Source organism: Hesperophylax consimilis, chromosome 28, assembly GCF_061612785.1.
Source record: "Hesperophylax consimilis isolate HC1 chromosome 28, BYU_Hcon_1.0, whole genome shotgun sequence".
In the NCBI taxonomy this organism is placed as follows: Eukaryota; Metazoa; Arthropoda; class Insecta; order Trichoptera; family Limnephilidae; genus Hesperophylax; species Hesperophylax consimilis.
Genome location: NC_142863.1, coordinates 3,231,387 through 3,250,690, shown reverse-complemented (window position 1 = coordinate 3,250,690; position 19,304 = coordinate 3,231,387). Strand labels below are relative to the sequence as shown.

Genomic DNA, 19,304 nt, shown 5'->3' with positions numbered 1-19,304 from the left:
GGGAACACGTCGGGTGATGGGCCAGGCTGTAGGACGGCATAATGCTCACGCTGACCCGTGAAGGTGGAGAAATCCTCGGACCAGGTGAAGGTCTGCTCCTCTGGATTCTCCTCCTCCCCCTCCTCCAAAGGCTCCAACTCATCCTCCATCCATAACATCCATTTCCACCATTGACGGAAGTTCTACATCACCGGCGAGGGATTCATCCTCGCTATCAGTGAATCCGTAGAACTCCGCAACGACGTGGTCGGTTTCCTATAGACAGAAAGAAAAGAAAAAAAATCAATACGCGAATAAATATTTTATACCTAAACAAAAAAAAAGTTTGTTAGTACTTTTTTGCACACCCTATATAACTGATCTAATTTTGTGATATTTATTACCATTTTTATAAATAAAAAATAATATTTCTAATAAATATTATTAGAAATAAATATTTCTAATAAATCATGTATTTTGTAAGAACCCTGTAGCTCCCATACAAAATTTGAATTTGTAAAAATCGTTCATATTTGCGCGCGCAGATCGAAGTGCGTTTTACGCAGGCGCGGATATGATTTCAAGATGGCCTCTCACACATACATATAAACAGTTCACGTGTATTTGTGCAGGTTTCCGATGTCTCGTATTTATTTAATTAAAAAATATTAACTAAATATTGACGAAACTAGGGCTTTTATACACAATCTCAGTAGTTTTCTTTACATAATAATGTACAATCCTTATAAGATTAGGCAATATTTACGTGAATATTGATGGAGAAACGTCAAAAAATTTCTCGGACACTTTTTTAGCGCGGAGGACATTAGAATATTATTTTTTGTAAAATATTAACTAAATATGGACAAATCAAAGGCTGTGATATATGTTCTCAATTGATTTATCTGCAAAATGAGATACGAAACAAAGCAAATCACACAATATATGATGGAACATAGCTAGAAATAAAACGAACATTTTTATCACGAAGACATGGCGTATACTTTGACGTAATATTTTGTCGGTTATTTTGAGTTTTCGTATTTTAAATTTACCGAAACACATGCCGTGAACAATAAACTATGTATAAAAAAAACATTACTTACGTTTTATTGATAAATTACTTCGTTTTGGCACTTTAAAATAGAACCGCGATGTTTCACTTTGACCTGCTTTGACCGTTATTTTTGGTTGAGTTGGCATCCCACAGAAAAATTTAAAATTAGATGTGGAAGAAGCTTCAAGTGTTTCTGAAATATGATGCGTAAAGAACGAGAATAGCTCAAGCGATTAAGACCTTGTTCTCCATACAAATTCTTTGTACATTAGGGTTAAAATCGCATATAAATTTTTTTTTTTTTTTTTTTTTTTAAATTTGTATGGGCCGCGCATATGCGGGCCCGGCATACGAGGTGTTAATAAATTATTTAGAAACGCAATAAATTATGAACGAACAAGATGATAGATTCAATCGGCTTAGATAATGCACCTCTACGTTCCATAGATATTCTTGAATACAGACGCGTAGCGTTATTCACTATCGATTCTCTGTTTTTTAAATCATGGTAATCCGTATACTAGTGATGGAAATAAATCGATTTTTGTAAAATCTCGCGCGTTTACATGAAAAGACGTTCTAATGTCTTGACAGCTATTATCATATTTACGTCTTTTGACGTTCTAATGTTCTGAGTGGTTAAAAAAAAAACAACACCATTATTTTATTAGACGAATATATTACAAAAGTTATTGTCACCTAGCTTTTTTTTTGTTTGTTTCATATAATATCACAAAAATGTATGTACTAAAGGTATTTATTTTAATTCTTCCGAGGTTAATTTCTCTATTGTAATATAAATCATAAGGTTTTCTCTTTCCATCGCCGTTTAGATCATATTTCTCACCATGAGGGTAAGGGAGATAGAATGATTTCTGTGAGACCAATATAAATTGATTTGAGGGATTGAATATTTATAGTGTAACTTTCTTATTTTTAAGCATCAGTAAATAAAGTAGCTGCTCAGTTAGACCCCAGAATATTTTTTTACTTACCGCGTAATTAAATTAGTTGTTTGAGAATGTGATGTAAATTATTATTAATTTGTATGTTTGCTTTATAATTTCAAAAAATAAAAATTTAAAGAAATTGACGAAATACAGTTGTGATATGGCCCTACAGCCGGGCTCGAGAATGTGGCCTGGAATATAGCCGGCGTGTTGCCTGTGAGATTGACAACATTGCCATATTGCCGGCCCACATCTGTTTCTCTATCGCTCTGCTCCATATGTGCGGCTTCTTATTGTCTCTGGTTTGCAGGAAATCCAACCCCCGCATGGCCTCTCTGCGGCAACAGGCAGTGGAGCTACTGGAGACCACACTGGACCTCAACGACATCAAGTTCTATATCTCCAAGCAGTGGATCAACAGGTACTGACTGTCTCAATTGTCATTAAAGCAACAGTCTGATAGATTTATTGTATTAGGGGGTTTAGTATTGTAAAATGGGCATTGTATAAATATTGTAATAGGGGCTTTATGGTTGGAGTTGCCAGTTTGACAAACAACATGTCCAAATTGTCTTAGGATACGTTGTAGGCCGAGTATTCACAGATCGCGGGTTCAAATCCCGGCATGTGCTAATAAATTTTAAATGTTTAATTTGTGTCATTGCACAGTAATTAATCAATAAAAAATAATAAACAGGGTGTTAAGAGACATATGTGACTTACTTAAAGCAGTACTTCCTGACATTATTATACAGGGTGTTAACCCATCGGCATACTAATTTTTATTAGTGACATCTGTGCATACTTGAGAAGGATTATTACTGTGCAATATTGCACCCCATATTTCACCAAATTAAACACTTTTTATGCTTTTATATAGATTATAATTTTATTATGAACTATCTAAGTATTTACGTGATTTACATTAACCAGTACTTCCAGACATTATTTGCAGAAAAAGTGGTAATGAAATTTTGGTCCCCGTTGACATTCTTTTTTGTTTTCAATTTTTTTTTTTTTCACAAACGAAGTTTGTTCCATTCTTCCACTACTCTATTATTGAATTAGTAGCATCAATGACATGTGGTGGAAGTTTGTTCCATGCCTCCACTACTCTATTATGAAATTAGTAGCATCAATGACATGTGGTGGAAGTTTGTTCCATGCCTCCACTACTCTATTATGAAATTAGTAGCATCAATGACATGTGGTGGAAGTTTGTTCCATGCTTCCACTACTCTATTATTAAATTAGTAGCATCAATGACATGTGGTGGAAGTTTGTTCCATGCTTCCACTACTCTATTATTAAATTAGTAGCATCGATGACATGTTGTGGAGGTTTGTTCCATGCTTCCACTACTCTATTATTAAATTAGTAGCATCGATGACATGTTGTGGAGGTTTGTTCCATGCTTCCACTACTCTATTATTAAATTAGTAGCATCAATGACATGTGGTGGAAGTTTGTTCCATGCTTCCACTACTCTATTATTAAATTAGTAGCATCGATGACATGTTGTGGAGGTTTGTTCCATGCTTCCACTACTCTATTATTAAATTAGTAGCATCGATGACATGTTGTGAAAGTTTGTTCCATGCTTCCACTACTCTATTATTAAATTAGTAGCATCGATGACATGTTGTGGAGGTTTGTTCCATGCTTCCACTACTCTATTATTAAATTAGTAGCATCGATGACATGTTGTGGAGGTTTGTTCCATGCTTCCACTACTCTATTATTAAATTAGTAGCATCGATGACATGTTGTGAAAGTTTGTTCCATGCTTCCACTACTCTATTATTAAATTAGTAGCATCGATGACATGTTGTGAAAGTTTGTTCCATGCTTCCACTACTCTATTATTAAATTAGTAGCATCAATGACATGTGGTGGAAGTTTGTTCCATGCTTCCACTACTCTATTATTAAATTAGTAGCATCGATGACATGTTGTGAAAGTTTGTTCCATGCTTCCACTACTCTATTATTAAATTAGTAGCATCGATGACATGTTGTGAAAGTTTGTTCCATGCTTCCACTACTCTATTATTAAATTAGTAGCATCGATGACATGTTGTGAAAGTTTGTTCCATGCTTCCACTACTCTATTATTAAATTAGTAGCATCGATGACATGTTGTGAAAGTTTGTTCCATGCTTCCACTACTCTATTATTAAATTAGTAGCATCAATGACATGTGGTGGAAGTTTGTTCCGTGCATCCACTTCTATTTGCAAGGAAGTGTTTCTTAGGGTTGGAATATTTCGTGGATGCCTCCATCGAAAGTTTCGATCAAGTCAACCCTTTCTCTTCTTTCTTTTATCGTTGGTAATCTTATTTTCTTGAGCCTATCTTCATATAGTCGACCTTTCAAAGTTGTTGGTATTTTTATAAATCGTCTCTGCACTCTCTATTAAATCTACATATCCCCTTCGCTAAATATGGACTCCATCTTTTTCCACAATATTCTGTTTTGTCATTGTTTTATCATTGAAGACAGACATTTGTTAGCCTGTTTTAACTGGACAATGCTTTAATTGAAGGGTTGATTCCTTGTCTTAGGTTCAACACTTACGCTGAGCCGGGCCCCATAGACAACGGGGACTTCCTGTGTGAACATGGAGGCGTGTCCCCGGAGCGCCTGCCCCTGGTGGAGCGTCTCACCACCGAGATCTCGCAGCCACTGTGGGAGTTCTTCTACCAGAAGTAAGTTATTACAATATTATATAAACATTAATAATCTAATAACGGATACAGTAGAACCCCGTTAATTCTAACCCCGATAATTCAAAAAAACTTGAATTCGAAATTTTGGCCAAAAAAATATCCACAGAAATTTTTTTTCATACAAATTTATTTTTGTCCACGCACTAAAATTTGTCCATGTAATTCGAAAAAATTGGTTTTTGCGAAAATAAATCATAATATTTCGTAAATCTGAATCTAAAAGTCAGCCGTGGCGGTAAAACGCCGAAAATTGTATTTTTACGTGGTTATACATCGTCGTAATTAGTATTATTATTTTGTAAATCTGAATCGATTTACACTGGAATGTCGTATTTTTTCAAATTTATTTAGTATATCCGAGTTTGAAGGGCCGAGGAAATACGTTATACGCGGAAATATGTTGTAATTTTACGAATTTACACCAAATATCTGAATTTAAAGGGTCGGCCCAAAGGACGAAAGACAAAAAGACGAAACTCGGCTGCGAAATTTCGATTTATGCGTAAATATATCGCATTTTTATGAATTTATTACGAATATTTGAATTTCAAATTACCCGCCGCGACGGAAATCGGCCGCGAAATCTCGATTTACGGATAAATGTATCGCATTTTTATGAATATTTGAATTTATAGGGCCGGCCGCGACGATAATCGGCCGCGAAAATAAAGGAATAATTCGTATAAATATGAATTTACTCCTAAGATACTACCTGAATTTGAAGTGGCGACCGAGAAACTCGATTTTCAGCGTCTTTTTTATTCCTAAAATTTTCGAATTAATGAGGTTCTACTGTACTGATTTGCGCATCACCTCCCAAAACATTCAAATGTCTCCCGATGTGGCATGTGCCCCATGTTGAGAAACACTGGTGTAGAGCTAATATTATAGCAAATAATTGCAAATGTTATTAATAGTTGCGTTTAAGACGGTTCCCGTTTGTGGAGCTAGTCGTTAGTAGGATATTATTTGTCTGTGGCAAAGATTGGCTATAATGCTTTATAACTTCCATTTGTAATCCTAATTGTGTGCCCTCTGCTAGCTTTGGAGGCGGCCCTGCCTGCAACCAGCCGCACGCTTGTGCCGTGTGCCGCGCCGCCACCGAGAAACTGAAGCGAAGACAGAAGAACGAATTGCAGCGGTTCCACAGCTACACTTATTCGGTACGTCCATTATACAGCTCTGGTAGATACTGTCACTGTCCATCAGGCCAAAGTTCACCATTCAGAATGGAAACGTTGCTTGAAATGGGTTTGGCGTGTTTGGTGACCAGATTTGCACATAACAGTATCCAAAATCACTCATTAAAACCCAATAAACCATAAAGTCCCTGTAAGAACTAGCACTGACAAATCATTACATTCATAAATACAAAACACAAGAAATAACAACTAACACATATGTATATTAGAAACACTAGATCTCAAGGTCAAAAACATATCCAACAAGCAACTACAACATGCAACATTTGTATGTTACTAAACTCTACATCAAATCCCACTCTCATTCGAAACTCACAAAAATATTTTAACTTTTAAATCTCAAATAAAAAGCCGAATACAAAACGTAAGGAGATCAGAAATAGATAATATACTGACGCCAAATACAAACTGAAACTGAAATCACTCAACTGAACAAAAAAACACACTGTAATATATTTATAATTATTTCAGAAAAAACACCATTCAATATATTTATAATTATTTCAGAAAAAACACCATTCAATATATTTATAATTATTTCAGAAAAAACACCATTCAATATATTTATAATTATTTCAGAAATAACACCATTCAATATATTTATAATTATTTCAGAAAAAACACCATTCAATATATTTATAATTACTTTATATTATCGAATGAAATCCTTAGCACAGGAGATCCCAGTGAGGATATCATTATATCTATTTGTTACAACAACAAAAAAATGAACACTTAACGAGAACCGTTAAAATGGTGCCAATCGTCGATCTGATGGTCATCTATCATGGCTAATATTTGAAACAACTCAACCTGTTTTACTTGGAGGATATGTTTCATAGAACACCGTGTAAAAAATACTTTACGTAATGTATGGGAAAATAGGATATAGGTTCTACTATATGAGTTAGTTAGTTTTAAATTAAAAAATCATTTTATCACGTTTATTCCTATACTATTATTGGTTAGTATAAGCACGGGGGTGGAAAAATGTAGAATTCTTATAAGAACGGATCACCATTTTACTTTGTTAACTGTGTAATATCAAAAGTATGTAAAAATGGACCATGTGAAACAGAATTGACTATAGTTCCATAATTCACGGGAAGGAGTTTTTTTTTAAAGATAGAAATGACTAATCAACTTCATATCTGTCTTCAGGAGCAGAAAGCAATCTACGCCATCAGCATGAACTGGTTCCGCAGCTGGCAGGCCTTTGCCCACGGCAAGGTGCAGCAGCCTCCTCCGCCCATCGACAACTCCTCCATCGTGGTCAAGCCCTCCACTCAGGTAAGGTCATCATCATTACTACGTACATCCCAGGGTAGGATGCTCTCCACTGGCTGTGGTCCCTCGCCATTTTCCTCCAGTCCTCTGTTTCCTTTCCTTTGCCCTTTCATAGCGCCACCCGTGACGTAGCGTTAGCAGTGAAAGGGAAGGTTCTCTCCGACCCTGATCTCCACTTGTGGTCCTGTCAGCTGGAGTGAGTTATTTATTCCCCAGGGTTCTTCGGAAGTCTCTTCTCCACTATCCCACCGGCTTCTTAGGGGTCACACTGTTCTGCCGGGGACGGTGTGAAGGGTTCAAAGGACCACCTTCGAACCTTTATCTATTAAGCTACCTTCTGACACGGTAACTTCTCATTAACTTTGGAATTATAACATTTATACTCTACCCACAAAAATTATTATTTTCTACCTATCTTATTTTACTTGTGTTGGTGTTGATCGCCATTATCCAAAGATGAACAATCATCACATGTATTATATTTGAGAATGAATAAGTTGATGTATTTCCAGGAGAACAACGCCTCCCCGCAGGCAGTGCTGAAGGCGGGCTCCGATTACTCCCAGTTGGGCGAAGACTGCTGGCTTTTCTTCCACGGGGTGTACGGCGGGGGACCTGAGGTCAAACTTAAGTCCGCCCCGCACTACTCAAACTCCAACACCAACACCTCCAACACCATCAGCTACAGCCAGAGCTACAACTCCAACACGCGCAGCTACATCTCCAACCTCCACAAGTCTCGCAACTACCAACAGCTCTCCAAACACCAAACCACCGACAGTGAAGACAACAGCAGTGTCGAACATCAAACTGTCAAATCTCTCTCAAACGCAGACCTTTTCTTCATCAGCAACTTCTATGCAGATGCCGATAAGAACGCCGTCAAAACAACGCAATCCTTGCAAGACGTCTCCACGACCCAACAGTATGCTACCAACGTCATCGCCAACGAACGCCAGAACTCGCATAGAATGAGCATCGAATCCGACAGTTTGACTAGCGTCGAAACCAACCTCCCGTTGAAGAATAACGTCAATGGAAAAAAGGACGATAAAACAAACAACGATAAGCAGAAGAAGATCGCCGATAAGAAGACAGTTTCCCGTCAGAACGGCAAGCCGAAAGGAAGCAAGAGCAGTAGAAAGCGATCGAACCGATCATTCGACACGTTAAAAAGCAATTCTAGTTGCGAAGAAACTCTTCCAGCCGAAGCATTTGCAACGGACGTCGTACACAACATGCCCATGGAAATCGACGAGCGCGTCCCCGATTACTCGACTTACGAAGAGTCCACGGAAACGCAAGCGGAAACAGCTGTGCCGAAAGCCGTTGGGAAACGAGGGAAATCTAGGAATTCCTCGACAGAGATGCAGAGTGTCTGTTCTTCGATGCAAGCCGTCCTGGTGGACATGAAGCCGGCGGAGAGTGGCGGCAAGTCCTACCCGGATGGGTCCCGCAACAGTTTCAACAGACGAACGAGCCGCGAGTGAGATACGGAGAAACCTTTCTCCCGCCGATTGATGAGTAAAGTTCTGGCCGTGGTGAGGTTCCGGTACTTCTCCAAGAAGACTGAAGCGGTTGTGTGATTGTTAAATTTTAAAATTAGAACTTGTTGACTCGTCGCTATGATTTGACGGCTGTTTTTAAAGCATATTGTCTTAAAAAGAAAGAACGCCAGAGATTCTACCATTTTACCGTACTTTAATAACGACTATTATTCCCGTGGTACAAGATAAATATACTGCTTTATTATTATTGTTTATCTCATAGAACGAATGCTTTAATTTCAGTTTGTTGTTGTAAAGCTTCCGGTAGTATGTATTTTTATCAACGGTAAATTAAACCATAATATATTTGGCATTATCTTTTTAGATTCAATAATAGTTATTGATTGTCTTGTAATTTATGTGAAGATAGTCTAGATTCTGGGATGACAACCCAACAACCCTGAACCGAGCGTGTCCTGTGAAGTATTGACTTGCATTTTATTAAAATGTATTACAAAATTCAGAAAATATATTACAGAGATCTTTAGAATCAAATTGGAGGAAAAAGTAAAATAATGTCATAATGTATATTTTTACCTAAAATATTTTCTACTTTTCAAACTACGGCATACATAAATGTGTAAATATTCAGTTTTATATTTTTTTATCTTGCATTTAAATAGTGTACTTAAACATTCACCTCAGTCTTGTTATGTTATTTTCTACTGCAGTTGAGTTCCGTCTATCTGAAGCCGGTGAGACCACGTCACACCTGGCACTCTGCATTGTGATGTCATGACACTAAGGGAGGAGAAGAGAGAACCTGCTATTCAGATCTGGTCATTTGGTCTGAGAAATAATTTATTATTGCAGGACAGCATTGACAGCATCTTGCGTATTTCATTAAAGCGATCGCCTATCCGAGTCTTTGAATGTTGCTTAACCTTCTCCTTCCCCTCCCCACTTTCTTAAGCTTCACAACATACCCGTATCGGGGTGCCATAATCCCACTGGCTCTCAACAGTTCGGATTCTTGTGCGGTATACACATAGATGAAATATATATATCCGTATCCTGTATTTTGTGTAGGTTGGACGCAGCTTTTAAAAAACCAAAAATATTTCTTTGAAATCCCGCTGTAAAATAAACCCCTTTAGAAATAGTAAGTAAAATAAATGTGGCATTATGTAATACTTTGAATTGCACCATATGTTAAAAAATGTTTTCTAATTTTATGAAATGCACTTTTTAAAATTAAGATGTAAATATTAATATGTATTTTAAAAAGTCAGTTTGTGAATTCATACCATTTTAAGTTTCCATAAAATAATATTATGTTTCTTGTCAATGTAACTTGATGTAATGTAAATAACTTAATGCGACTTAAGTACCTTTATTATAGTGATTTATTTTTGGGGTATTATGCCTTGTTGCGTTACCTCCTTCTCTAGCCAATGCTTCGGACAGCATTACAGTGTCCGCCATCAGGGCAGATGTGTTATCGATAAGGTTAACGTGTGTGCTTATGTATGTGATACCGTGTTGCCAACTCTAATTCTCTAAGAGCTGGTATTACATTATAATTTAAAATGGTTTTTTGCATTTAGTTTTGGTGTAGCTGTCAATTACCGGATACCAATTGAGCTTAGCCCCGTCGTCTTTATTAATGTTAATGTGTTTTTGATGAATTTCATTTGCCTCCGTAATTAGACGAGCTCTATGCAATTTGGGTCTTCCCAATCAAATCCAAAGTATTGGCCGGTTTCAATTAAATGCTCGGCAATTGCCGATTTATCTGGGTGGCCAAATTTACACGCTTGAAATTGTTCTGATATCCTTTTGGAGATCCTCCATTCTGTATTTATAAAGAAGGTGGCAGCGCAAAACAGCCTAATACCTCAAAAATAAATCATTATGTTACTTATGGCCGTGAAAATCTCGAGTCATATCTATGTAGCTTTATACAGGATGTCCGGGTTGAAAGTGCAGTCACTTTGGGAGGTGATTCTACATGACGGTAGAAGTAAAAAAGACAAACAACTTTTTTTGAAATTTCAACTTTTAGATGTACTTTTCAGCTACAAATGAAAAATTGCGCCGGCGTGTGTGTACTGCATTATTATTGCTTTTAGATCATTTGAAATCGACCAGCCGATCCTAGATCTAACACCCGCTACCCCCCTTCCCGCGCTTTACAGCTGGTAACAGAACATCTGTCATTTGTTTACTTTTGTAGGACTACTTTATTTCCCCCCACATGTGGCAATACTAACGCGAATTAATCCGCTGCTATACGCAAGCGAGCATGAGAAGAGAAATCTTCATTCCTGTTTTAGCGTTCGATTCAACCGCCAGTACCTCCACTCTTTCTGCCACCGTCACCGCGTTCTGTATAAATTATAATATTCGTCCTCACGAATAAACTAAATCAATTGTGCAGACACTCGTTTCAATCTCCCATCTCCTGAACACAATTTACGGTTTGGGCAGCCGCCGTAAATTACAAATGAGTACAGCCCTCATATACACCACGCTGCCATACTTTAAAGAAATATTATAAACAAATACCTCACATGTACTCACTATACATGTGGGTAACATAACTCGATAATGGGTTAGAGCGCCTAAAGGCCGCCTGTTACGTAACAAGAGATTTATTCATTAATTCTTCTGGAAGCTGATTACTTCAATGATCGTTTCATGCCGCGAGAAAGATAAGGGTTTTTAATCCACATTTACGACAACATACCTCTCAACGACGGAAATTTCACTGGCAAATAATAAACAACGTCACCAGTCTCGCGCTCGACAAGCACACAGCGAATTTATCGGGTAAGTGTGTACCTCCACTAAATGTGTACCTCCACTAAGTGTGTACCTCCACTAAGGATTTTTAGTGGGTATGTCTTTTTGTATGGAAAAAAAAGTTGGAATTTCGGAAAAAGTTATTTATCCTTTATGCTCCTACCATCGTGTAGAATCACCTCCCGAATTTACTGCACTTTGACCCCGGACACCCTGTATTTGACGTAAATAACGTAACACAAGTAACTTTACGCAAGTAACAATGATGACATAATGTAATTTTTTTTTTTACGATAGAATTGAGTGCTTTGGTGTGAAAACTGTCAATATCTGAATGATTTAATGTTCAATTTGAATATGATAACTTTGTATTGGACGTTATTTGAACTTGGCGGGTTTTTACACTGACATCTTCAATCGTTAATTTAAATAATAAGATGATAATTTAAGCTTCAGTGCTTGAAAAAATACAAAAAATCGTCACTTATAATTTTAAAATATTGCTTGTAATAAATATTGTAAATAGGCTAACGAAAATTCCATTTAAAATATTATTATCATTATTTATACTGTATATTATCTATGCTCGAATTCCTTAATGAATTGGTCGGCACATGTGTATTAAACTGTCCCCAAACTTCTATTGCTCCATGTTCTAAGCGCCAACTGTGTCAAAATTATTTATTCAATGATTAATTGAAAAAAAAAGCATTCTTTGATTTTTGGTATTTTTTCCTGTCGCCTACGGATATAATGGCTATTGAATAGAGCATATTGGTATATCCTTCAGGAACGGGAGAAATCGGTATATCCGAGAAATCGGTATATCCTTCAGGAATGGGAGAAATCGGTATATCCTCCAGGAATGGGAGAAATCGGTATATCCTCCAGGAATGGGAGAAATCGGTATATTCTTCTTAATCGTCATACTCTATGTCAAACTGATATCATCTCACCCATCCGAAGTCTGAGGTTCGCTTCAATTAGTCAGCCCAGCTCGTCTGCGGATGACCTCTGCTTCTCTTTTCCAACAAATGACGATGCCGCCCGATATAATGTGATTCCAACAGTCATCTGTAAGTCATGCAACTTACCCATCATAACTCCACTTGAAATTATAGATTGTGTTAACCATCTTAGACTCGCTCTTTATCCATGGGTTTGTCTTTTTATCGCACAAGGAAATGCATACCTATCATGGCTCTTTGAAGTATAGTATGAAAGAGACGGCATGAGAGAGTGTGAATAATACATTGTGTGATTTACAGTCTATTGAATATTTTTCCGCCATCCCATTTGATATTTCATTTTCCATGGGTAATCAATCCAGTGCTCCAAACGTTAATACTAGAAATGAATAGATTGAAACCACTGAACATATAATATATCTTCAAACAGAAATATCTTTCATGTAGATTTATTTTGAATTTGTACTGACACTGAATTTTATATATTCAAGTGCAATCAGTCAGACTTTTGGATTGCATTTTAGGACGCCCACATCGCATTTCTTGTGTTCTTTGGTTAAAACAGACATCAGTCCAAAAATGTAAATATATAAATGTATTTAAAAATACAGATGCTCTATTCAATCCATTTTTTTCATAAATAATCGTTACAAAAATTATTATGAATTGTATTATACTTAACAAATTCTTATAGAATCTTAATGATATGTGATTTTTGACACTGCCCTCGTAAATTAAAAAATATTATTTTTCTGATCTTTATATAATGTTAATTTTTTATCAGCTTTTAGTGGCTTATTGATTCATCAATGTTCCAGGTAGAGGTACATTAGAAAGGTTTATCAAAATTGATAATCTACATTACAATACCCAGACCATGATAAAAAAATAATGTAAATATTTTTGCTGATTGAAATGTCAATCTTTTCCTATATATCTTTTATAAGTTTTTTCTTTTCCTCAAAATATTATAAGTACTTATTTAAAACTTCAAAATATAGTTCACAAGTTCTAATTTCTTTTTCACAAAGCTCTTTCATTCGCAAGCAATCTGTGATATTTGTTAGTTTTTTCGTTACAACAAAACAAATGATTCTCGTGAATTGTACGATCCCAGGGTGGGATTTGAACTCATCACAAATATTCCCCACCGACTGCGGTCCTTCGCCGTTGGCCTCCAGGTTCGCCTCTTGGTCACTTCCACTGCAAAACCACCCACAGTCACAATTTGTGATTTAAAAATATTATTCCAAGAACTCTTAGTCAGTGATTATCAAACTTTTTTGTTGGACCAAGTTCTACAATTTGTAAAAAAAATTCATGGCCCCTACATTTTTATTTGTGTCCTTTATCAAGTGTCTTTGTGTATATCATATTGTTTAATTCTAATGAAACATCAATGCTGTCAAGTGTCAATTTACAGAATAACACAATTGACCAGTAAATAGTACATAACGTAAAAGATTGAAATTAAAGTTTGAGTGAAAGTTTAATAAATTGGTTATCATCAAATCGATGATTAGCACAATTTTGAATTTTTCTTATTTGAAGGGTCCCCAATTAAACGCCAGTTCACAATAATTTGTCAGCCTGTCTCAATTTGATAATAAGTTTAATGGCCCAAGAATCGTTTGAATAACAGAATGGCGCTGATTGTTGATCAAATGTGACAAATTCGAACTCCTGGACCTAATTACTTCACGATCATTTATGATTTAATGTGATGCGAACACAAATGTTGAAAATAATAATGTTTTAGATAATTTAATATTATGTAGGTCCTGTGAAATAACTGATTTGCCTCTAAAGATAATCCCAAGAAGTGTGATTTATACCGATTTGAAAGAAAACTGATGTCACCAGTTTACATAAGATCTGTTCACAAAAGAATTTCGATATTTGATCAATTTCACAAAAAGTAAGATAAAATTGATCTTACTTTAGGCATGCAGACATCAAACTTCTATCGGTTTATCTCTTCTGTGTGATTTGCAGATCCCAGTTGCATGAGGCAGGTTGATTTCTTCTACAATGCTTTATAATTTTTTTTACTTCGATTCAATCAAAGAAGAAACAAGGGAGATAGGTCATGAGCGATTATTACATAGTATGAAACTGCGCGCAAAGCTCGTGTCGCGACATCGTTAGCCCTTATTACTGCTGCTTGCAACTTACGCTCAGCGGCGCCCTCTTTGTTTTCTACACACTAACAGCCTTAGTAATTAACTGTGCAGCGTGAATGAGTGCGAATGAAGTAGCAACATCTGTTGTCAGATGAATGCATCCCCAATGGTCCAAATGTCAGATTTTTTGGTTATTCTCTGGGAATTCAAAGTAAATTTATTGTATATCCTTTCTTAAGACAGATTCTTCTAACCAGTTTCATCACTTTGTGATTATTTATTTTAGTAAAAAGACAAATAACTATGTCAGTTTATTTTTATACACGCAATCTATATTTACTTACACTTGAGTGTACATTTACTCCTGATGAAGCGAACATTGTCCGCGAAACGTGTAGATTGTGTAAATGTATAAAAATAAAGTGATATAAAGTAAGTTATTAGTCTTTTTATTAAATAATTGCACATTTAAAATATTTAAACATTCAATGACAAATTTCAAATACTTTAAGTTTACACAACAAATAAACTACCCTCTTCAGCAGTATAACTTACTTACTAACTATCACGCCGCTTCTCCGCAGGGGTAGGCAGAGAGGACGGACCGCCAAACAACTCGGTCACACCACACACTTCTTGCCTCATTCACATTCATACATACTCTTCTATTATTCTGACTCTTGACATGGCTTGATTCGAGTATCTGATTCACTTGGTCGTGCCACGTCTAGCTCGGGCGTCCCCGACATCTGCTATCATTCGCATTCTCGTCATATATTCTCCTTACACTCCTTTCTTCGCTCATTCACTCTCCCTGCCTAAACCATCTATACGTCCCTTCCTTAATCTTACTCATTACGCTTACATCAGCCTTGCACTCTTTGTGGATTTCCACATTTCTCACACGATCATACATGGTTTTACCACACGTATGCCTCAGGAATCTCATTTCTACAGCATTCAGTCTACTTTTCATCTTTCCTTTGCCAGTTCCATGCCTCACTTCCATCAGGGTAGGTACTGCTACTCCATTGTGGACTGCTAGCTTCGCTTCTTTGGACAACTTTTTGTTAGCGCCTACTGCGTTCAGTCCTCCATTGATGGAGTTACCTGCATTTACCCTTCTTTCAAATGTGCATTACTTTTTATAGCTGTTAAATATCAGTTTAGTCAATTTTGTTTATTTGTAAAGTGTTTACATACACGGTTGTTCATCAATTGTATAAAATTTACACCACGTTATTATTAGTAAGGCTGTTAACGCATAACTTCATTGCAAAGCCGTTTTGATTGTCCGTGCAGTTTGATCGTAGCGCAGAGACAGTCGGAATGCTTGCACGCCATCTCCCTTTGTTTCTATTATCTTCAATATTTATTTATAAATGCTGAAAGACGTTGTACCTAATAGTTGTTGCATGACCTCATTTATAATCTGAATGTTACCAAATTTAACACGAATAAATCAAATTACGATGGTTACCGCAACGTAGAAATAAGATTATATTACGTATTGTGACCAGGTTGCAAATTTCTTTTAATAATTCGATAATTTTGCCATATTATTATAAATAGGTAAACTCTAAGGTGAGGGCACTAAATTAATTTTCACCGATACAATTTAATTTTTAGTTAATTTGTATTTAATAAGTTCAATTCAATTTAATTTTTGTTATGTTTTGCCAGTATTTATAAAACTTGTGAAAATTTAGTTTAAACCGATTTATTTTGAATATGTTTATTTTATTTGAATATTATTGACTTGTTAATAATTCCAATGATTTGTTTTGTTCTAGTAAATAAATTATTGTTGAATCGTTTTTATTTATTGTTTAGGGCAATTTTGTTATATTTTTTATTTAAATGGTGTTTAGTTTGAAGAAAGTTCAACAAAATATGGTTTAAATCAATTAATTAAATGCATTTTCGATAACAGTTTATTGTTGAAGCGGTTATTGTAAAGTTTTCATGTATTTTGTGTGTATTAAAATAAAAAAGCCAAATATTTCATGATTTCTACAGTTTTTTTTATAATTATATTTATTATAACTCTTTCTGAACCAAACATTAAATTTCTCAATTTCTTGAATTTGGAAATGAGAGGTCTCTTCTCTCCACCAAGTCGGTCTCCCTCTATTAAGGATTTGACAAAACCAGTGTCTTCCGCCATTAAGGATTTGGCAGAGTAGGTAGATTTGAGAAACTAGGTCTCCTATAATTAAGGATTTGGTAGCGTAGAAAACCAGGTCTTTCACCATTACGAATTTGGCAGAATAGGTCTCCCGCCATTAAGGATTTGACATAGCTAGGACTCCCTCCACTAAGGATTTGGTAAAACTATGTCTCCCGCCATTAAGGATTTTACAGGGCAGGTCCTTCCCCTCCATTAAGGATTTGACAAAGCTAGGACTCCCTCCACTAAGGGTTTGACAAAACTGGGTCTCCCGCCATTAAGGATTTTACAGGGCAGGTCCTTCCCCTCCATTAAGGATTTGACAAAGCTAAGACTCCCTCCACTAAGGGTTTGACAAAACTGGGTCTCCCGCCATTAAGGATTTTACAGGGCAGGTCCTTCCCCTCCATTAAGGATTTGACAAAGCTAGGACTCCCTCCACTAAGGGTTTGACAAAACTGGGTCTCCCGCCATTAAGGATTTTACAGGGCAGGTCCTTCCCCTCCATTAAGGATTTGACAAAGCTAGGACTCCCTCCACTAAGGGTTTGACAAAACTGGGTCTCCCGCCATTAAGGATTTTACAGGGCAGGTCCTTCCCCTCCATTAAGGATTTGACAAAGCTAGGACTCCCTCCACTAAGGGTTTGACAAAACTGGGTCTCCCGCCATTAAGGATTTTACAGGGCAGGTCCTTCCCCTCCATTAAGGATTTGACAAAGCTAGGACTCCCTCCACTAAGGGTTTGGCAAAACTAGGTCTCCTGCCATTAAGGATTTTACAGGGCAGGTCCCCTTCCCCTCCTTTAAGGATTTGACATAGCTAGGACTCCCTCCACTAAGGATTTGGTAAAACTATGTCTCCCGCCATTAAGGATTTTACAGGGCAGGTCCTTCCCCTCCATTAAGGATTTGACAAAGCTAGGACTCCCTCCACTAAGGATTTGACAAAACTGGGTCTCCCGCCATTAAGGATTTCACAAGGTGGGTCCTTCCCTCCATTAAGGCTTTGACAATGAAGGTTTCACAGAAATGAAATAAAACAATAAATGCATTACATTCAAATATATTATAATAAATTTGTAGTTCCCTCACTATATTCATAATTTTTCGCATTAATTTTCATCTTAACAAATATATCTCCTTAATATATTAAAATCTCTTCAGCGTTTTACAAATTTAGTACATAATAATTTTTCTTCCAAATATAATATCATAAACTCTTTTTGTAATGGATAAAGCACAAATTTCCCTTTCACTTGAAACAACACATATATCACACTTTCAACTCAGAAATAATGCACGAACCAAAGAATACATTCATAGAAATTATATTTATAAAAAGTAAAGAAAATCCTCTTTTTAGTACTTGTTCACACACTGCGGTGGAACTGCGCGGTTTGATGTTAGCTTACTGTACGGAGTTTAGTTTAAAAATGGAGGCTGAAAATGATTGGGACTGATTACTCTCACAGCTGCTCATACACCTTGAGATTCTCGGCAGTCTTTCGGCACCAGTTTCCGAGCAGCTTTGTGTGAATACCAACCAGTGTAGAGGTCCATTCACCTACCTGGCAATACTACCAGCAACCAAGCAATTTAAACTGCTCCATGCATTGATGTATTATACTAGATTAGCCCTGTATAGTTAAATTCATTTTAAAAATAATGCCACGTAGCGTACGTCACAAATATGGAGATGAACTTAACAACCCAACTCTGTTTAAACTCCTTGTACAAGCGTTCAAACTCGTAAGCGAAACCACGGAGAATTTGTTGTCAGAGGTGTTGTAATATGGACATAATTCAAATTTTAATATTTGGAACTGGGTTATTTTTGTGATTGAAAAAATGAACCTGCCCAACTATAGCTGGGAAGCAAAATAAGTAAACTCTAGACCAACAAAAGGTAAAACGCAATGCACAGTGCCCGTTTCGCATTGCGACACAGTGCGTGGGCCTTTTCATAAATGTGAACCAAACCAAAATTGTGTTGGCGTTATTTTTAAATGAATATGCCGTGTCTAGTCTAATTTAGTCTATGGCTCCATGTGAATAAGCACTTAATAAAATAGTACAGGTAAAAAAATAGCATCAAAATGCATGAAATAAATGACAAAAATCATGCAGTCTTGAAACTCTGGTCATATATATTCATCTTGGCAGTAGAAATGAAGATCCCCAGGGTCCGGCCAAAAACAAGGGATGGAAGCCCTCCTTGGGGGGGTTAGCTCTCGTTAGATTCATGTTTCTTTACTAAAAACCTGTCTTATCTCACCAAATATTGATTCTATTGACTTGGGAGTGGTCTCATTCGATTCAGCACCAATGAAAACATAATAAATGATACCTCACTCGACCTATGAAGATCTGCAAAGGTATGAGGGGTGGGTTAATGTGTACAGGAGTGACGGACGTTTGAAGTCATCCCTTCCACTGCAGTGCAAGGCAATGGTTGAGTGAGTCCTGCTGGAGATGTAAAGAGCTCTCCAAAGCCAGCCCGCGACACAGTAGGTGGGCAGATGTATCCGCTGCCAAAACCTAGACAAT

At 36.6% G+C, this 19,304-nt stretch overlaps 1 protein-coding gene across 1 annotated transcript in view; it reads left to right on the top strand.

Moving 5' to 3' along the window:
• Usp20-33 (Ubiquitin specific protease 20/33) overlaps positions 1–9,060 on the top strand; it is a 34,248-nt gene extending 25,188 nt beyond the window's left edge. Inside the window, exons 16-20 of the mRNA XM_089648763.1 lie at positions 2,297–2,407; positions 4,551–4,694; positions 5,758–5,878; positions 7,079–7,207; positions 7,717–9,060. Coding sequence (XP_089504889.1) covers positions 2,297–2,407; positions 4,551–4,694; positions 5,758–5,878; positions 7,079–7,207; positions 7,717–8,694 — 1,483 coding nt within the window. The 3' untranslated portion in view covers positions 8,695–9,060. The remainder of the gene's footprint in view (positions 1–2,296; positions 2,408–4,550; positions 4,695–5,757; positions 5,879–7,078; positions 7,208–7,716) is intronic.
• Positions 9,061–19,304: the final 10,244 nt, after the last annotated feature.